The following is a 20852-nucleotide window of genomic DNA, read 5'->3' on the forward strand; positions in this document are numbered from 1 at the left end:
GTTGTGGATCCCAGACACAGTCTTCTTCAAGACCACTTTTCACCATACCACATTCTGGAGGACACCAGGCAGTGTCGTACCCGTGATCGTGCCAGGTTTTCTGCAGTGGATGACCTTGATAGTCAATCTTCTTCACTCTTCCAACATTGACCTTCACTCTCAGAACCACTCTCTTGTGCGCAGGTACCGTCTCGTCCAGAGGGTATCTGGAGGCCTTCTGCAGATCTCGGCTGAGGTAGACACCACGTCCAAACATTCCACCAGAAGACTGACGAAAACCCTCCCGTTTAATTTTTTCAGCAGCCTCCCTGGACGTGCCATGAAACATGGTGTAGACTTTACCATCCACAGGTTCAATACGACTCTGGAGGCATGGTGGAGCACCCGGACCCAAGTCGTCTTCAACCCAGTACATGTTTGTACCTGGATAAACCACAATCTCATTAAACTCAAAATATCAGTAGAAACTCAAACTTAATATAGAAGAAATTATATCATTATTAAATAAGTACTCAAGTATTATAAATAACTAAAAACATCAAATAGATTTTCATAAAGACAAAGTGATGACTTACCGTTGATGTTGTTTTTAACACTAACTGCAAATCTTCTGAAAGCAGGTATATAAACTGCATTCCATTCAGGGTGTGTCCACAAAACACTTTTAGTTTCTCTTCATCTTGCAAAACTCAATTTTTGTGAATTTTTACATTGTGATGGATAACACAGTCAAATCTGTAACTAAATGGTAAAAGCTTGTTGCCCCTTTGTTTTCTGCAACGTCTAAAAAGACAGACATGTATAAGACTTTCCAAGCCAAATACATATAATAATAATCCCTCAGATGTAAATAATGTATGTTTTGTCCATAAAGATATTACAATGACCTTTTCCTAAAATTAACAAGCTTCACTTTGTTTAATTTTTCAGCTGACTTTATTTTATACCTCTGCATTCATATAAAACAATGTTTCAGTGTAATTTAAGTTTCGTTTCTCTTTACAGTACCGTTTTCCTGTTATCTGCCCCGCTGATCAGAAACTATGTACAGGTGTGTCAGGTGGAGACAGATATATGACATGAACTATTTCCTTTTAATGTATGAAACAATTATTACACATTTTGCATACATGTTATGCATGTATTTTAATATACTTTTTGTCCAGGTAGTGTTTAATTTTTTGTGATCGGGGTTCAAGGGGGATTGCAAAAATATTTAGATTCTAATGATTTTTTACTTTTACATTTTTTTTTTACATTGGCTAAAACTGCATCTGATCCAAGAAAGGTTAGAGAGCAAGATACACATCCTAGTGCTAATCCTCCTGTCGGGTATTTAGATTTTGAAGAGGGGAGTAGGAAACTTCTTCCTTATTACACCTCACAGGGTATCGCTAAAAAAAATTCCCTTAAGCAGAAAATACTTGGGTGTGAAGTACAGCCCAGCAACGATCCAAGATGTGTTCCTTACTGTATATCAAGACTTGGAGCACTCATTGTTTTCTGTGGTGAAGAGGAGCACTGGGTTTGAGGATGTCTCTGGAAGAAAAAGGCTGCAGGGAAAGGAGAAATGGGATGACCAGTGACCGAGTCCCCTATGTCCCGAAGGACCGAATTTCAGGGATCGATACGGACTCCATGAAAAGTAAACCCACAAGAGCCGACTGGTTAAAGAACAAGTGGCTGACAATCCAGTGTATAAGGTGTCCCTCGAGAATGCCAGCTGAAGATGAGCAAATTACATCAAGCCCATTCTAAACTACATTATGACACGAATGTGCCCTGCTCACTCAAAAGGCCCCCTTCAAGGGGATAAGAACGATCACTTCCACTTGTAATTTGTCTGAGAAAAAAAAAATTCTAAAATGTTCTAAAATGTTAACTGGTTCATTATAAATTGCATGTCTCATCACAATAATTATTTGAAGTAGTAAAAATAGATAATTTAAAAATTGTTATTTAAATTACTTAATTTGTCCAGTAAGATTGCAAAAAAGGAACCACATTTCTACCAAGTGAGTCTCTTATCAGACCATTAAACTTCTTATCCAAGTCAACGAACTGTGGCTTGTCACTTTGCATGTCCGCACTGACTTACGGGAAATACTAGGAACTAAAATTCTAAGCAACTGCTTGGTAACTCGCTGTCAGGGTGAGGTTTAGTGTGAAGGAGCACTTGACGAAGATAACTAAACTTAAGCAGTTTTAATCCTCTTCAAACAGACAAAATATGCAGGCAGGCAGAACAAAAACCACACGTATTAACCTCAACGATCAGACAAAAGACTATTTCAAACACACAGGGCTTAAATATACAACGTAATTTGACTAAATTAACAAGAAACAGCTGAAGACAATGATAATTAACAGGAACGGAAGGTAGGGCACGCAGAGCACATGGCACAAGACAAAAATGACAAAAGAGTCCAAAGACGTGACACATTCTTCAAAATAACTCAAAAGGCCAAGTTCAACCGAAGAAAAAAAACTAATTCAGTTTTGAAACCACTTGAGAGTGAGTAAATGATGATTGTGTGAACTATTCTGATGAACTTTAATACAGTTACTTTAAATAAAATGTATCATATAACTGATGTAAGCATAGTGTTTTATTTTAATATTTGTTCATTTAATTTCTTGAACATTAACCTAATGACAAATATTTTTATCCTCACCCAGTCTTTTTCATTTTATATTTTGTTACCTTTTTTTTATTTGTTTGGCTGTAATGATCAGGCAACATGCTAAATAATAAAACCAACATCGTGATATTGCTAAAAAAAAAAATATTTTTATTTAAAAAAATATTTTTTGCCTCTCTGGACTCATGCCTGAACCCAGGTTCAGACACAACACGTTTGTGACGGATTCAGGCTGACCATCATGAGCTTCACCGTCCCTGAGAATACAACATTCATCTGTAAAGCAACCAGGCAACCAACGCAAATTTAGTCAATCTTTGCTTATCTAAAGGCTACTATTTACACGCACATCCATGAGATCGGGTAGGATTTCATGGCGAAAAAATGTTCTAGTTTTCATCCCTTTCGTTCGGGTTTTTGAGTCGAACCGTATATTTTGAAGGGGACCTGGCAACTCTGGTTGAGATCGGTTTGTTAGCTCAATAGTTACTAAAATATATGCTTCCGGTACGGTAGTCGTTTATGCAAAACATACACATCGCTTATAGCACCTTTTAAGTGTTATACGATTAAATTAGTATAAAGGTTTGATCTGGTTTGTAGACGTGTACGGTCTATTTACGTAAGAAAAGAGAAATGAAAGTGAAAGCATGTGTTTGCGCGTCAGATCTCAGCTCATAACTTGGTGTAGACGAACGTAAGGATTGTACGGTTGGTAAAATGCCTTTTCATCGTCATTTTATGTATACTGTTCATTTACAGCCCCTAAAACATAGTCTGCGTGAAGGTTTATCTTGTAAGAGGTTTTTGTTATGTTTAGACCTATCAATAGCAGATGTAGGCTACTCCGAGGTTCTCGGTTTGTTGCTGCCAAACACACTTAAGTTATGGGCCAGTCGCTGTCATTCAAGAGAGTGCTAAATATTTATGACGAACACAAAGGAAGATATTTTGATGAAAGTTTATGACGATCCAAAACAGCCTGGTTACAAACTCTTTTTTTCAAAATATCCTTAAACTAGAGTAAATGATGACAGAGTTTTAATTTTTGGTGGAACTATTGCTTTAACCACTTTACTGTTTTGTTTTGGCAATTACAGTCTTTTAGAGGAGCGTCCAAAGATCACTGCAATCTCACTTTGTTCTGTAAGTGTCAAAATGCCAGTGGAATTCAGTGGTTGGGAAGCATGCTGTGATAAATCAAAGCACCTTAAACCAGGTCAAGAGCCCAAAAAGAGCCATGGCTATACCATGTACCATGGGACACTCAAAGCAAATGCCTCGACTATCATATCATCTGGGTTTCGGCCCTCCAGTGGGGGAACTCTGGGCCCTGGTGTCTACTGCAGCAGGAATATTAACAAAGCAATGTGTTACCCATTATGTGCTCCTAACGACAGAGTCGTGTTAAAGTTGCGAGTGAGAGTGGGTAAAGTCAAGAGGATTGACGGTCAAAGCCTGAATCTGATACACTCGTGGCATCAGAATGGATACGATACTGCTTGGTTACCTTCCTCTGCCTCTAGTGTGGGACTTGAGGAGGATTGTGTTTGGGACCCAAAGAGGATTACGGTTGTAGGAATAGCCCATTGCACAGACTCCAGTACTAAGAGCTCTCTGGAGAGTCTGATAAAGCAGAAAAGCCAATCGCAGGACACGAATGGCAAAGACCTGAAGCTGTGTAAAGGGTGTGGTTTGCAAACAGCGCATAAACACACAATGGAGAAATGCTGGTCCTGTAAGGCATCCATATGCCCCTTCATGAAAAAACATGTTTGCAGAAAGAAAACAGAGTAAATATTCCAGAGTACTTGAGAACTAGTTAATTGATTCTTGTGAACACTTTAAATTCTGCTAACCATATTACTATAATTAAATGCATTACAGTGCATGCAAAGTTTGTTTTAATTTGTTGAGATTAATACTGTTAAATATAATAAAAATTGTGAACAGTATAACTCCACAACCCTTGTTGAAATTTTTCATTGTAATGTAATATTTTGAGCCAATAATAATGTTTTGCTGTTGCAATTTTGCTTCAGATTTGCCACCATCTTGCTTTAATGTTGAATTCTTTGATTGTAACATTGTGAAACTGTATGTTAAATTTAGCAATTAAACTTGAAAATGTAGACTTTTTGTCACAGTTCCTTCTGAAGACATTTCACAGATAGTTTTACATTTTACTTTTCATAATATGTAAATATTTAACATTGTTGTAAATAGAATTATTGAATTTTATATTTAAAGTCTAAAAATCTGGCACATTGATTCCTTCTGTAAGCCAATACTTGCTGGAAAAAAACTCTGAAAAATGACAGTGTAGAGCTATTTTTCCAATCTATAAGCATATATAGATTGAAATGTTAATATCAGTACAAAGTAAAAAAAAACACACACACGTATGTTTTTGTGAATTGTGGGGACATTCCATAGGTGGAATGTCTTTACCTACCCTAGCAGGAAACACACTCACTCGTTAGCTCCTCCCACCACAATACCCAAAAGAAATAAACTGATGAACAAGAATGTAATTCGTGTCAGTGTTACAGGTTTAATCATTTTCATCAAACTGGATCAAAAAAAAAAGCTAATTATTATAATATTAAAATGTATAATGTTTCAATCAAATTTGCAGTATTAACTGTCCTGGTTAAATCAAATTTAAAATTCTCTTTATACATATGAGGGATCACAATTGATGAAATTACAAACAGAAATACAAACAAAAAGACAATAACTAAACTCACAACAAACAATATTAAAATAACTGAATTCAGATTTTTAATGTTTACTTTTACAGCCCAGTGACATTCCAAGTGCCTAAAAGACTTAAATAAAACAAAAAGGAAAGCATTTTATGTAGTTTGGACATTCTTGTTTTTACTAAAGAATTAACAGTGTCAGTTAAAAAGGTATGACCCATAATTACAAGGCAACTAAACATGTGTTTAGAGAAGCTCGTTTTTAATTATTTTATTTCTTTGCCTTCAGCTTCAAAAATTTTTGCAATAATGCAGAGTGCAGTACAATGATCAAACTCTCAATAAAACATTGCATTTTAAGATAAAATATTTTAGGATTTGCATTGCTTTTAAAGAACAAACAAACAAAAAAACATTCTCTTTAAACAGGACGAATTACATCAATGACTGTGATTGCTGTTGGATCCCGAACACAGTTTTGCGGTTTCCAGACACCACTTTTAACCATTGAACTTTCTGAGGAAATCCAGGCAGTGTTAAACCCAAAAGCATGCCAGTTTCGCATCGGTTGGCCTTGATAATCAATTTTTATCACTTTTCCAACATTAACCTTCACTCTCAGAACACTTCTCTGCTGTTTAGGAACATGCATAAGGTACTCAGAGGCATGTTCTACATCTCGGCTGAGGTAGACTCCACACCCAAGCATGCCATCAGACTGACAAAAACCACAAGATTTGATTTTTTCAGCATTTTCCTTAGTTGTGCCATAAAACATTGTGTAGACTTTACCTTCAACTGGATTTTCACTATTTTGAAGGCTCGGTGGAATTACATCAATGAAAGTGATTCGATGTGGATCCCAGACACAGTCTTCTTCAAGACCACTTGGCACCATGCCACAGTTTGGAGGACACCAGGCAGTGTCGTACCCGTGATCGTGCCAGGTTTTCTGCAGTGGATGACCCTGATAGTCAATCTTCTTCACTCTTCCAACATTGACCTTCACTCTGATAACAACCTTCTCACATGGATTATTAATCGGGTATCTGCTGGCCTTGTTAAGATCTCGGCTGAGGTAGACACCACGTCCAAGCATGCCGTCTGTAGATGGCTTAAAGCCATACATTTTGATCTGTTCTGCTGCTCTTTCAGTGGTTCCATGATACATTCGGTATACATTACCATTCACAGGCTCTGTAGTGCTTTGGAGACAAGGCACACCTGGATACAAGTCACTCTCTGCCCACATGTTTAAACCTAAAGTCAAAAAATAAAATGGTTAAATGGTCTATGGTTTTCAAGTTTAGGTTTGGTAAGAGAAGAGAAAAAAAAGTTAAGAATGGGCTGCATTTCTCAAAAGCATAATCTAAGTTGTTTATAGAGACCATTGGCAGTAATGGTCTATGATTTCTGTATTTAGTGAAATATGATAACTTAAATATCAGTCAGGGTTTATGTTACTTACCTCAATTATGACAAATTCAGTCTGACCAGAGAACAGTGATCTTGAACAGACCTTTAAGCAGCTGAAGCCTATGAGTAAAGAAGTGACATTTTAATTAATGACCAAAAAAGCACAGGATACATCTCCACCAAGACAAAGAGCTGCCTCACCTTAGCTGTTTTCTCTATCGCTGATTGCCTCTAATGCAGAACGCTTCAGGCAGTAGTGATATAAATGCCTAGTTATCAGGGTGTGTCCATGACATCGGATCCTCTACTTAGTTTCAGTTTCTTTTCATCTGAATTGCAAAAATGCCTTATATATGAAATTTGTAAAGCATGGTTCTGTGAAGTTTACTGATGATATTTAGTTTGTTTTTGTTTTGTAGACATATTTATTATGTCTAATAAAATGGAAAAGAATATGAAATTATAAAACTGATCATAATTTCTTAAACATGCTACCTTTTGTAATGAATACAATAAATATTTATAATAAATATAATATTTGTTATATTTTAGCTTGCATGTTTTGATAATGGTAAAATTACTATAAAATACCTAATTTTGCTTTAAAACCAAGTCTTAAATATAATTTAAGTTTCATTTCTTGTTTACATGACTGTTTCACTGGAAATACTGTACTTAATCAGGAACTATTTATAGAACACTGAACATGTCAGGTTAATGGATAATAAATGCAACCCTCCCGATAAGATTTAAACAGATAAGCACATTAAACACATTAAGTTATTTATTTACTTTTATTTGAAGTAAAACAATACTATAATCAATATCAATAAAAACTTGCTCAAGATTTTTTTAAAGACTCTTAAGGGTATTTTATAACAGCATGTAATTCTCTGATTCAGTACTGGGTCAAACACACCATAAAAAGTGTGTGTGTGTGCTTTCCACTTAATGAGTAATTTTGTGTTTTTAACTGGAATCTCAGCAATACTGAGCACATTCTATAGCTTATCCAAGAACCAGGAGTACGGAGAAGACGAAGGAGATCCTTTTGACACACACCACAACTACAGCAGGTAAGTAGTGGGAAAGGTAATCCAAAAATACTTAAAATAGCGAGGGAGAGAGTCCACTTTGTGCATACGAGCCCGGACACTGACTGAGACGCGGTGTGTGCTTCTGTAGTGCTCTTGATGACTGTGATGATGAGGTGTAGGTGTGGCTAGTTAGTACTAGAGATCCCTGTGATTGGGTAGTGGCAGAACCTGGCAGATCCGTGACATTACCCCCTCCGTCTCGGCCCACTCCTGAGGGCTGAACCTCTCAACGTAACGTCTGGGCGTACTCGGCCCAGCCTAAAAACTGGTTCTAGGAGTTCTGGTGACCATGGCAGAAATATGGAGGAATCTCCCCACTTCCTGGATTTTCCTCTCTCTCTCTGTCCATTTGTTTGAGTATAATACCCCAAGGAAAGGCTGATGGACACCTAGGAAAAAAAAGGCTTTGCTTGAAAAGGCCACAAGGCACGCCAGAGGGATGAGCATGATCTCCATACAAGCCACCAGTAATGTCTTTTAACGCTTGCGTTCTTGACAGCAGCGTGTGACCGATCGGCCATCTTCCCCCGGCAGTGATCCACTACACCGCAAGTCACCACTGGAGAGTTGGAGAGCACTGCAGCACCTGGTGCGCCCCCCTTGGATTTTCACCGTCACCCATACTCTTGATATTTCTGTTGACAATAAGTCCACCCTCCGGGGTATTTATTTTGAGCTCTCTCTTGCCATGTGTTTCTTCAGCCCGGTGGATTCTCAGGAGCTCCTACCCCGGTGGTGGATGCATCAACTTCTATGATGAATGGGAGCTATATATATATATATATCGATCTGCTTCAAAAGAATCATGTATGGGTTAGTTTTCTGATGGAGTACTTGTACTTTTTTGTTGTTGTTGTAATTTTTTTTTTGTTATTCCATGTCATGTACTGTATTAATTTCCAGCAGCATATTCTATGATAACCATTGGAAATAAACAAATTAAATTGCATTTAGCCTTTTTGTGAAATTGGCAACCCTAGATTTGATACTGTCTCAGGAAATTAAACATTACAGTTGTCTCTTTCAGTTGCTGGTGACAGAGCCACACTTGGAAGCTGGATAATCAGCATTGATGTTTTCTCCACCTATTATGTCTTCAGTTTGCATTACCAAGAGGAAGCTGCTCGAACATTGGAGTTTGTTCAAAGGTAAGTCCGCTTCTGGTTGTAAATGTTGCTTGAACACTTTGTTAATCTTATCAGCATTGTTAAGGATTGTTTGTGTTAAAGGGATAGTTCAACCAAAAATGAAAATGTGATATTTATCTGCTTACCACCAGGACATCCAAGATATAGGTGATTTTAACATACAAACTTACATATTGCGGCCTATACAAACTGACGTTAACAACGTTACATAGTCCCATTATTGAGTCCTTCAGCAAAAATGTTTGTGATGTCACTGCATTGTATTCTGGAACAGGACGTTCATGTGATGACACTGTTCTGTTTGAAACATTTGAATAAAAGTGTAATGTCTGAAGATGATCTTTTGTTTGAGCCATTTGTTTGTAAACATTTTTTAGTGAATTGTAATGTCTTTTTCTGATCATTAGCTTCTAGCAATGTTACAACATTAAAATCACATTCTAGAGTACTTTTTTTAAAAAAAAAAAAAAAAAAAAACAGTAATAAACAGTTTTTGGAGATTACAGCAGACATGATTAAAACAACAGTAAATAGCAGTCAAATACTTGGCAGTATTATACTGTACAGAATATTTTCTACAGCATGTTACTCTAATTTTGGTATTTAAAGTCAGATTTAACAGAATGCAAAAGTCTAACATAATTGAGGCTAACAATGCTGAAGAAATAGACAAATTATGTTATTATATTATTTACATTTTTGTACAGAAATGTTAGATGTAAATGTTATTCACTATTTAGCAGAACAGAGTATGATAAATTTTTAGTCTGAGACAAAAATGGGACAAAACAGATCACAACACTGAAACCTTAACATGTATGCATCAAAAAGTTTTATTTGCTAAATCTGTTTAACATCTTCAGAGGATTCTACAAAAGCTTTCTTCTGATAAATTAAATCAATACCTGATTCGTTTTGGATCCCAAACAATCTTCAAGACCACTTTCCACCGTACCACATTCTGGAGGACACCAGGCAGTGTCGTACCCGTGATCATGCCAGGTTTTCTGCATTGGATGACCTTGGTAGTCGATTTTTTTCACTCTTCTAACTTTGACCTTCACTCCCACAAGCACTCTTTCGCTCTGCAGGAAGATTCAGAGGGTATTTGGAGGCCTTCTGTAGATCTCGGCTGAGGTAAACACCACGTCCAAGCATGCCATTACGAGACGGGCGAAAACCCTCCTAAAGAATTTTTAGAGCAACTAAAAGGAACGTGCCATGATACTATATGTAGACTCTCTCCTCCTGTATAACTCTGGAATCAAGGTAAAGCACCTGGACCCAAGTCATCTTCTACCTGGAACATTTATAATCTTAGTATGCATAACATACAGTGAAAACTAATAACCACATGTGAACAAAAATAGGAGGGAAAAGACAAAATACTCATCAGCACAAGTGGTGACTTACCTCGGATTTTGCTTCTAACACCGAGCGCAGACCTTCTGAAAAAATATTCAGTAAACTGATTCAGTGTGTGTCCATAACGGGAATTTTACACAAGCAAAATAAGAAACTTTCAGTTTCTCTTTTGCATTGATGAACTCATTTATTAAAGATTACATGCAGACACTGTAAACGAACATATTTTACACTTCTTGTTTTGACTAGTTTTGAAAAATTAGAAGCAACTTTCCATCTATAACACTTCCATCGCTCACCAGCAGAGGTCTCTGTCAGCACAAAAACCAATCGCCATATCATAGAAAAGCCTGTCGCCTGTATTCGAGTTCTTTTTTTTGAGCTGGGCTGAATTGTTTAACACTGTTTTCTGTGTTCATATTCCCTTCATCCCTCGTTGCCATGGTTTTAGATTTTACCTCTGTGTCTAGTTCAAGGAATAGTTCACCGAAAATGAAACTGTTTGCACTACAAACCAGAGTCTTGATAATTAAGATACATACAAATATATTAAATTAACATAATAAGGCACACCAATTTTAAATGTAAAGCAGCAAAACTAACTGTTTTGTACAGCTAAAAATAGCTGGACGGGGATGAGAACGGAAATTTGACCCACAGAATTCAAAAAAACAATTTGATTCTATCAAAATTGGAAAAAATGTCAATCTCAGTCCATGCATCTCTGTAAATGCTCAGTCTGTCTACAGATAATCACATCCATGAAGATTTGTGAATAAGCCTACAAAGCTTCCGATCACACAAAAGATGTGTAAACATAAATTTAAATACACAAAAACAGTGATTTACAGACTGTTATTCTTTGCTGAAATGAAATACTTTGGCTACGTAGTCTTGTCGTTTCTTCCTGTAGGTTTTATGTTAGTATTTCGATTAGAATCAACAACAAAAAGAATAGCAAGGGTAGAAAAAACTCTAAAAATGGGTAGATCATTTCAATGATCTGAATCCGTTGTGGATCCCAAACACAGTCCTCTTCAAGGCCGCTCGGCACCATGCCACAGTTTGGAGGACACCATGCTGTGTCGTAGCCGTGATCGTGCCAAGTGTTCTGGAGTGGGTGACCCTGACAATCAATCTTCTTCACTCTCCCCACATTGACCTTCACTTTCAGAACCACTCTCTGGTATGCTTGCAGATTTAGAGGATACCTACGGGCTTTCTCTAGATCACGACTGAGGTAAACACCACGTCCGAGCATGCCGTCAACAGACTGGTGAAAACCACTTGTTCTTATTCTCTTTGCGGCCTCCAGGGATGTGCCGTGGTACATTGTGTAGACTTGACCCGATACTGGATTTGAGTCGCCTTGGAGGAAAGTCAAACTATTTCCATTCCACATTTTGTACACCCGGACAAATCACAAATGGCTCCTGTGTGTTTAATAAACAAATAATATGAAGATTTATGCTCAATCTCAAGTTTAATAAAAAGTACATTATATTGAAAAGAATTTTACATTTAAATAACGTTATCTGTATTCTATAATCTGACTTATATAGAAAAATGTCACATACCAACGGTCAATTTCAAACAGTCCGCACGTGATAACGTGGTTCTCCGGAAAGGCCAACAGAAATATCCTTCAAATAACCACGGAACTTCAATACACTTTTAGCTTGTAAACGCTGCCAAATTACCTTGTTTAGCCAAGGGCTTACATTGTAATAGGTTAAGCTTTTCATTTAACCGTTTACTTTACAAATTATAGCACTTATTAAAAGTAAAATAAAAAGGGACTCTCTTAAGGCCTCGCTTTCAACTTTCAGTATCTTTGATTATCGCCATTGGCAATCCACACTGTCAATCATCATTATAAAGGGGCGTCACCACGCCGACGCAGCCAATCAAAACAAGGAAGTTCAAAATAGCGATCTACAATACATATATATCCATATATGTTCTCTATTATAGAGCGGTGCTGGCAATACAATCCTACTACTGTTTGATTCACATTATAACAACAAAAGCAGCTTGATTTGTCTGTTTTTTGGTGCTTGCTGTATTCAGTAGCAGTGTGCTTCTGAACTGAAGAGGCAAAATCCCCTTTACTTCCTCTTGTGTTTTTTAATTTGAATTAGGCGTACTATTTGGAATTTTTTCACAAGTCAAAAAGGAACAGCGTTTACCTATTCAGTCAGTTCAGGTACAATTTTTATCTTTCGTCTTTCTTGGTTACTTAGTGAAATACAGTATTTATAGAACATCTCATTCTGAAATGCTCAGAGCAAACAAGAATAGTTCAAATGTTAAAATTAAGCCACGTCTTAGACCAAAAATCACGAGGTGGCTCTCACAAAAAGTTCAAAATGCATAGATTAATTTGACAGCATTTTTTTACTGTTTAAAAAACTTTTTTTTTTTTAAAGTAACAAGTACATTTGTGATTTTTGTTTTCTGTTTCTATTGATCATTTTGCGCAGTTTTAATAATGACACCCATATTAAACTTGTGGGTAAATGAAATCAATGATCTGAACCCGGCATGGATCCCAAACACAGTCTTCCTCAAGGCCGCTCGACACCATGCCACAGTTCGGAGGACACCAGGCAGTGTCGTACCCATGAGCATGCCATGTTTTCTGCATTGGATGACCTTGGTAGTCGATTTTTTTCACTCTTCCAACATTGACCTTCACTCTAATCACAACTCTTTCATGCTCGGGCAGATCAAGCGGGTATCTGCAGGCCTTGCTGAGCATCCCGTTTGGAGATGGCTGAAAACCACAGGCCATGATCTGTTGTGCAGCATAATGAGAAGTCAACTGTAAAATAGCTTTTACAGTTGACAGATATCATTTATTTCAAACTGTATCTCTCATTGTTGTTGTCTTATTGACATCATTAAAATCATGTTGCCATTATTTTATTTGGTGCAGTTAAAATAAAATAGCTTCACAGTTTTATTAACAGAGCATTAGGACAAGTTTGTGCTGTATAAATAAGTATTAAAACACAGTAATAATCAGAGGTCAAAGATACTACAAAGATATCTTATAAAAAGAAATGAGGGCTAGATTGTTTGTTTTTTCCATGAGGTGCCTTGCTGCAGATCAGAGGAAATGATTCAGTGCTGTATAAATAAGTATTAAAACACAGTAATAATCAGAGTATCTCTGTCATAAGATACTACTAAAAGATATCTTAGTGAAAATACAGAAAACAAAATAGGCTGTTGTTAGAGGGATACAAAACTATATGAAAGTTAATAAAGTCTCAAAATACTTTTCATATTTAAAAAATGCGAACTATATATTCCAAAATAATCGATTAAAAAATCGAGTAATAATTTATTATTCACTAAATGTACGCTATTATTCCTAAAACGTAAAGAGCTCTGTTTTGCTTGTTTTTTTTTAATGATTATTATTTTGCTTTGTACTTTTTGTCCTTTTGCAGCGTCCGTTCAGTGACGTAATACATAAACAAGATGGCTACTTCCACAGGCTTAAGCAAAAGTGCTGCACTCTCTAAAGCAGATTACCTTAAACGGTATTTATCTAATGATGAAGCTGGCAAGAAGTCTAAAGAAAAGAAGCTTAAGAAGAAACGACCGAAACCCACTGGAAGAGGGTAAATATGATCGGTCACACGTAACAGAAATGCATTTTTAGCTCGCGTTATCTAGAGCCACGACTGAACATAATGACATTATGACTGAGCTTCAGACAGAGTTGCTAACATGCACAGCATTTTAGATAAGTAGGAAATGGATATAGGTTTTCATCCATTTAACTCATTTTAAACTACAGAATGAAGATTGTCGACGACGACATTGATTGGAGGCAACTGGCAGCTCAGGACGAAGAAGAAAAAGGAGGAGAAGAAGAAGAGGAGGATGAGGCGCCTGTGGTGTGTAAAACCATGCTTTACTTATTTCAGGTTTTAGCCTCAACTTGCTACAAGCCGTAATTAAAGTAGTGTGCATAGCAAGTTCTTTTGTAACACTTTCATAGCCAACGCAAATACTGGATTGCAGTCTGGCCTTTAAGTACTTTGGTGCTACTTTCCTGTATTTCATGCATGTTAAGTCCTCCTTTTAACAATCCTAGATTGCAGAAGTGATAGATGAACGGCCAGAGGAGATCAAGCAGCTCGAGGCGTTCGGAACTGGCAAGTGGAAAGTGATTGGCGGTAAGACTTTCTGCTTGCTTTCTTTCTACTTGTTTCTGCCTGTCAGTGCATATTTGTGTGTACTTTTATGATGTTTCTTAAAACCTGTAAATAAAAAAAAAGCCTATGATTTGGTTTTAATGGAAAAAATATTAATTACAAAATCATTAAAAATAGAATTTCAAAAGTTCAAAAGTTTGATGTTGATAATACTGTAATGTCACCGTGCCTGAAAGTCAAAAAACAATAGAAAAGTAATATTATGAAATATTATTACAGCTTTAAATAACTTTCCTATTTGTGATTTATATCCGTAATGTTAAGTTGAATATTTAGCATCATTACTTCAGTCTTCAGTGTCCTGTAATCTTTCAGAAATCATTCTAAACATTAAACATCTAGACATTTATTATTATCTGTGTTAAAACCAGTTCTACAGCTTTTGTGGAAATCATAATAAAGGATGTTTTAATGAATATAAAGAACAGCATTTATTAGAAACAGAAATGTTCTCTAAAATTATAAATGTCTGCACTCTGTCACAGAAAAATGTCTTATTTTTTAGCAACAGAGAGAGATCCCCAAGAAACCCAGGACTCTCTATTAGATGAAAGGTATAAAACAATCTATCTTACATTTTTTTTTATTATTGTTGCATAAAGAGTGTAATAAATGTTCCTTTTTTATAGTTTGGACCCTGATCATAGAGTGCGGCACGACTCACCGGAGACTTCTCCTGGACGGAGGGTACGGCACGATTCCCCTGACCTCTCACCCAAGAGGACTCGGCACGACTCACCAGATCTCTCACCCCAGAGAAGTCGTCGTCATGACTCGCCAGATCTCTCGCCTCAAAGACACAGAGCCGAGAACAAAAACAGACGGCATGATTCCTCATCACCTTCCCCTCCGAGAAAGAGCCACAAGAGCTCTCCCTCCAGAACTCAAAGGCCGCACGATAAAGGTACAGAAATCTATCCACGAATAAGAAACAGCATTTACACTAGAGTTATGCAGCTCAAAAATGATCTGTTATTTCAGAGTCTCCGCACAGAAAAAAGACAAAAGCTGCCTCCTCAGATGACCTTTCGCCGCCCAGGAGACGAGTACGAAAAGACAAAGGCTCAGACTCCGATCAGTCCCCACCACGCAGACGTCCTCATGGACGACGGGGCTCAGACTCCGATCTGTCTCCACCCAGAAAGAGAGGTTCAGATTCAGATCTCTCTCCTCCCAGGAAGAGGCGACAGGGGGGACGTGGGTCGGACTCGGACCTGTCTCCACCGCGGAGGACACACTCTCCTGATGCACAGGCAGTGAGTTCAGGCTTTATGTGTGTGATGCTAGTGGCCCAGTACAGGGGGGGTACAAAAATATTTTGTTTAAATATTTAAACAAAATATTTAATTGCTATCCACTTAAAATGTTAATGTTAATTTTTGAATGACCTTTTCTGGTTCGTTTAGTTTTTTGTGGCTTAAGAAATGCCCGTTTTGTGCACAGCATTCATGGAAATAATCGGCTTTTCAATGGATCCCACATAAAATATATTATTTACAATTATTCCTAGTAATTTTGAAAATGAAACTTGTAGGACGGATAATTCTATTTTTGTTTTCAGGCACCTCGAATGCTGTCTGGTGGAGCTTCAGGGCTCGTCTCTGTCGACATTTTGAGGAAAGAAAAGGAAGAAATACGCAAAAGGGAAAAGCGCAACCAGCCTCTTGAAGGTAAAAAGCAGTTGATAATGTTACATGTTAAAAATAAAAAAAATATATATATTTTTTTTTACTAAAATTAATTACATGTTAATGCTTTTTTTGATTTTACAGAGGCATCAAGAAATGCACAGACAATATTTCGAGACAAATTAGGTAGGACGCGTGACATTGAATCAGAAAGAGCCGAGAAAAGCAGACAAGCAGGAGAAAAAGCAGAGAAGGATGAAAAATATGCGCAGTGGGGAAAAGGGTGAGGTCCATTTAATATTGTTCAAATGCAGATATTATATTGCGACTTGTCACTAGATTTGACATCTTTACTGTCCTCATTCAGGCTTGCTCAGGAAGAAATGCAGCAGCAGAACTTGGTCGATGCCATGCGGGAGGCTCAGAAGCCGCTAGCGAGACACATTGACGATGAAGACCTCGATCAGATGCTGAGGGAGCAAGAGAGGGAGGGAGACCCAATGGCTGCCATGCTTCGCAAAAAGAAAGACAAAAATGCTAAATTAAAAGGAATCAAAGGTAAATGACGTTGCTAACATTGCTACATGATCCCCAAATATTACTTTTAGTGTTTATGTTTAGCAACAGTACTAATCGCAGGAAATTGTTTTTTCTCCAGAAAAACCGCGTTACAAAGGTCCACCTCCACCTCCGAACCGTTTTAACATCTTGCCAGGCTATCGCTGGGATGGAGTTGACAGGTAAGAGGCTTTGATGAGTGAGAAAATATCACCAGCTAGCTAATGCAAACCTCAGAGAACTGTTTAAATGACTTTTCCTCTTATCCTTTAGGTCCAATGGTTTTGAGCAGAAGCGGTACAGCAGGATAGCCGATAAGAAAGCTGTCCAGGAGATGGCATACAAGTGGAGTGTGGAGGACATGTAGATCCAGATGTGTTTATAGAGATGACTGGCATTAGTACAGTTCACGCTGCAAAAACCAAGATGTTTGGGGGCAGTTATCGGTCCTACTGTATACAAGAAATGTTCCTTATTAAATGTTAATTTTTAACAAATCCCGATTTTCATCAGCACCATTTCTAAGCCAACAATTTGATTTAAGAGAACAAATTTTAGACAGACTAGATGACACTATTGTTTTCTTTATTTTATTTTTTTGTACCCGAATTCCAACTGTTCTACTTAAGTGAAAGTAAAATTTTTCTGAATATTTCAAATGATGGATCAGACTTTTCACTTGCTCATATTTTACCACAGAGGCTAATAATTCTGGAGATGGATACTTTACAATTTATGAAATGTCATTTATTCCAGTTGTGGCAAAACTGATTTTTTAAAAGTCGTGCTAGGCAATGGTTAATCGCAATTAATTGTTGATCAAGTTCAAAATAAAAGTTTTTGTTTATATACTATGTTCGTGTACTGTGTATATCTATTATAAATATAGAGAGACACATACAATATATATGTTAAACATATATAAACATAACATTTTTTATTAAATATACATACAATATATAAACAAAAACTTTAATCGTTTAATCATTGCCTAGTCTAAATATATATAATATATTTTTTGAATATACAACCATTACTGACATCAAAGTCTTGAACAGTACTGTATAATAAAAAAAAATTTAAATCTCAAATTTAAACGTAAAATTAAACAAATACATTTTCTTTGAGTTTCTAAAGATTAAATGTCACGTAGTACAGGATAAAGATAACAAGTAAAGCATGATAACACAAATGCTTGATTTAAAGGAGTTGTTGTGTTATTGATGGTTTTCAGCCGTCAGCTGCAGCTGTTCTTCTGAGACGGGCCGGCGGTGGACGCGCGTGCACTGACACATTCCAGTCTGGAAAAGCTTCTTTCTGCACTGTTTTATATTCAGCTCTATTTAAAAAGAAGATTTCAATTCGTCACTTTCAAAAGATTGTGTTAAGAGTTCAACTGAAGGCCGGTTCAGTGGTAGTGCACTCACCTCATTGAAGTGTTGATGGCCAGGTTGTCAGGATGAGGCACGACCTGATTTCTCCTGACATAGACTCGTTTCGGAGCAGGGAAGTCGTGCTGGTACAGAGAACATCTCTGTGCTTGGCCAGCCATGCTTTCTCTTGCTTGGGCTCTTCCATGGCACACGATCGGAGTGCCATCCGGTGTGTAATAAGGGTAATCCTCTCTATTTGTTGTGTTAAAACTCCTGTCACCTGCAATTACGGAGAGATATTTGGCTCATAGATCTACAAAACGCACGTTTAAAATATTTTATAACGTATACATCTATGCTAAAGCAATACTAATGCAAACTAATTATTTTCCAGGATTTTAATAAATTCTGTTTCATATAGATCTCTGCACAGTAGTATATATTTAAATGTAATTGATTCCTGTGATGGCAAAGTGGAGTATCTTTGAGAAGCAATGTTCTCAATTTCTTATAATTTGTTTAATTATTAAAGTGAAAATGACTGATTTTTCACATTTCGCATCTGAAATCTTTGGTATCAATATAAAAGTCTTCTTGCAATCTCTGTATTTTTCCAGCCCTCTAATCTTGTTTGCTAAGGAAGTCGATTTATTAATGAACTTAATTCTTCTGTACTACATGGCCATTATTCTTTCAAATTTCAATTAAATTCATACCATCTAGAGTTAGGTTGCACTGTAGAATCTTCTTTGGCTCTACCTTTAGGCAGGTTTTGGGTCCAAATTCAGTTTCTGTTGTGGTTACCATCTTTTCCCGCTTACCAGGATAGAGCAGTAACCCTAAAGAGAGAAGACTGATTAGCATTTATCATTTTTGGACACTCATTTCAACATACTTTATTCTAGTATCTGAATGACATATATTACTGACTGTTACAGACTTAACTGTAGTCATATCTGTGGGAATTCAATAAAAATAAAATGCTTACCTGCCAAAGAAGGTAGTTCTCCCAGCATTGGGAAGGATCGTGGGTGTTTTGATGTAATCTGACCGTTTTTGAGGAAAAGTACATCTGTTCTACGTCTATGACCAAATGGGATCCTTAAAGATGGTCTCTGTTGCTTGCTGATTGTCTTTTCACGAGTGGCCATCTTTGAGTTACTGCTGAGACTGAATATATTTGTAAAAAAAAAAAAAAAAAAAAAAAAAAAAATATATATATATATATATATATATATATATATATATTCTACACTATTTTTTAAATAAATGAAGGCAATTTCAAGCTTATGCTAGTTTAATATTTTTAATCAGTCATTTTAATCATTTAATCATTTTCTGTGCCATTTAATACTAAGAAGCCTACTACACACATCAAAAATAACTATATTGTACTTATTGTGGTTATATTGTATTGCAAAAATCTTTTGTTGCTAGGTAGAATACGAGTAGCTAGGGAAAGGTTTGGTGATATGGGTAGGCTGAAGGGTGGGTTAAGGTGTAAGGAATGGGTCAACAGTTGTAATTCAATTTAATTCAATTCCAGTGTATTTATGTAGCACTTTTCATAACGCAAGTCATTGCAAAGCAGCCTTTACAGTGAATTAAAGTTTCTAAATAGTTAGTCATAGCTTATCAATGGTGACGATCTCAAGTTGATGTCCATATGACAGCAATGTACTGTAAAAATCAAGCTATTGAAAATTAGTTACAGGAATGCATTACAAATGTCATTACATGCAGGTATTTTTAAAAAAATATATGTATAATGTAAAAATGACCAATGAGAAACTTCCTATGTATACTTGCGCACTCTCTCTTTTTTTCAGAGTAGTTATTGGCTGATTTTGATACCTTTATAGAATGTACAATGATTTTACCTTGTCCTCTTTGTCCTTCCGTTAAAAGAAGTGAACTCACCTCAGGCATGGCGTGTTTTTATTCCTGAGCGGTTTAGTAGCTGCTGATTATTTTACATTCTTGCAGCACAGCGGCATGTTTGGAAATGTCTGTTACACTCAGCTAGCGGCTGTTGCCATGGCTGCTCTATTCTTTATAGAAAGCCTGAAGGGTGATGGACTCAGCTCAAGAACAATGAGTGTTCTGTAATAAATACCGCAGACCGACGCGACACTGCACTTGTGCTCAGCATGAGACTCTAAGTTTAATCAAACCTGAATAAAACATGTCCTGTTTCAGTATATCAATATTTATGCTTAAAAACAGTTACATTTATTAATGGACGATAACCAAGACATTACAAATCTTCTGTTATTGTTCCCCTGCCATTACTGTATAGTTTTGTTCTAAGGTATGTTTTAGGATTATACTCTTAAAGTACTAAAATTTCTAATAACCCAACTAATCAGTTATGAATATTTATTCATATATAACATTATACACAAAATATGCATACAATGTATATAATAAAAAATTGTAATGATCTTAAAAGAAGCTACTATCAAAGGCTGCATTTATTTGAGCAAAACTGTTATATTATTGTGCAACATTACACTTTATGACTTTATGACTTTTTTTCTATTGTAATATATTTTAATGTACTTTATTCCTGTGATGGCAAAACTGAATTTCCAACATTCGCTTGTCCAGTCTTCAGTGTCACAGTGTTTAGAATGTTTTCTAATATTATTCTGATTAGGAAATTATTTTAAAAATTAAAATGATTTG

General features: G+C 36.5%; 5 protein-coding genes across 7 annotated transcripts; 2 read left to right on the forward strand and 3 right to left on the reverse strand.

Annotated features, from left to right (window-relative positions):
• Positions 1 to 2410: 2410 nt before the first annotated feature.
• Positions 2411 to 4774, forward strand: LOC122326078 (gig2-like protein DreN). Of its 2 annotated transcripts, none has more exons than XM_043220764.1 (2): positions 2411 to 2515; positions 3743 to 4774. In XM_043220764.1, exon 2 carries the CDS (start codon positions 3801 to 3803, stop codon positions 4437 to 4439), a length of 639 nt encoding a protein of 212 aa, XP_043076699.1. In that variant the 5' UTR covers positions 2411 to 2515; positions 3743 to 3800; the 3' UTR covers positions 4440 to 4774. The 2 variants fall into 2 exon arrangements, with proteins under 2 accessions (XP_043076699.1, XP_043076698.1); XM_043220763.1 differs by lacking the exon at positions 2411 to 2515 and adding an exon at positions 2874 to 3353.
• A 629-nt stretch (positions 4775 to 5403) lies between these two features.
• Positions 5404 to 7093, reverse strand: LOC122326076. Its single transcript, XM_043220760.1, has 3 exons — positions 6965 to 7093; positions 6816 to 6883; positions 5404 to 6607 (listed from the first exon to the last, which is right to left on the reverse strand). The coding sequence occupies exon 3, from the start codon at positions 6597 to 6599 to the stop codon at positions 5769 to 5771; it is 831 nt and encodes a 276-aa protein (XP_043076695.1). The 5' UTR covers positions 6600 to 6607; positions 6816 to 6883; positions 6965 to 7093; the 3' UTR covers positions 5404 to 5768.
• Positions 7094 to 10538: 3445 nt separating this feature from the next.
• LOC122326985 lies at positions 10539 to 13167 on the reverse strand. Its single transcript, XM_043222210.1, has 2 exons — positions 12883 to 13167; positions 10539 to 11793 (listed from the first exon to the last, which is right to left on the reverse strand). Exons 1-2 carry the CDS (start codon positions 13165 to 13167, stop codon positions 11290 to 11292), a joined length of 789 nt encoding a protein of 262 aa, XP_043078145.1. The 3' UTR covers positions 10539 to 11289.
• A 676-nt stretch (positions 13168 to 13843) lies between these two features.
• On the forward strand, positions 13844 to 17450 carry bud13 (BUD13 homolog). Its single transcript, XM_043220759.1, has 11 exons — positions 13844 to 14005; positions 14185 to 14284; positions 14485 to 14566; positions 15111 to 15159; positions 15235 to 15509; positions 15587 to 15861; positions 16167 to 16275; positions 16378 to 16516; positions 16601 to 16791; positions 16892 to 16973; positions 17065 to 17450. The coding sequence occupies exons 1-11, from the start codon at positions 13863 to 13865 to the stop codon at positions 17156 to 17158; spliced, it is 1539 nt and encodes a 512-aa protein (XP_043076694.1). The 5' UTR covers positions 13844 to 13862; the 3' UTR covers positions 17159 to 17450.
• Positions 17451 to 17711: 261 nt separating this feature from the next.
• si:dkeyp-69c1.9 lies at positions 17712 to 20789 on the reverse strand. Of its 2 annotated transcripts, none has more exons than XM_043220765.1 (5): positions 20085 to 20789; positions 19153 to 19334; positions 18881 to 19003; positions 18219 to 18444; positions 17712 to 18130 (listed from the first exon to the last, which is right to left on the reverse strand). In XM_043220765.1, exons 2-5 carry the CDS (start codon positions 19313 to 19315, stop codon positions 18022 to 18024), a joined length of 621 nt encoding a protein of 206 aa, XP_043076700.1. In that variant the 5' UTR covers positions 19316 to 19334; positions 20085 to 20789; the 3' UTR covers positions 17712 to 18021. The 2 variants fall into 2 exon arrangements, with proteins under 2 accessions (XP_043076700.1, XP_043076701.1); XM_043220766.1 differs by having other exon boundaries at positions 20045 to 20789.
• Between the last annotated feature and the right edge of the window lie 63 nt (positions 20790 to 20852).

The sequence above is a fragment of the Puntigrus tetrazona genome, chromosome 21 (assembly GCF_018831695.1).
Source record: "Puntigrus tetrazona isolate hp1 chromosome 21, ASM1883169v1, whole genome shotgun sequence".
Lineage (NCBI taxonomy): Eukaryota > Metazoa > Chordata > Actinopteri > Cypriniformes > Cyprinidae > Puntigrus > Puntigrus tetrazona.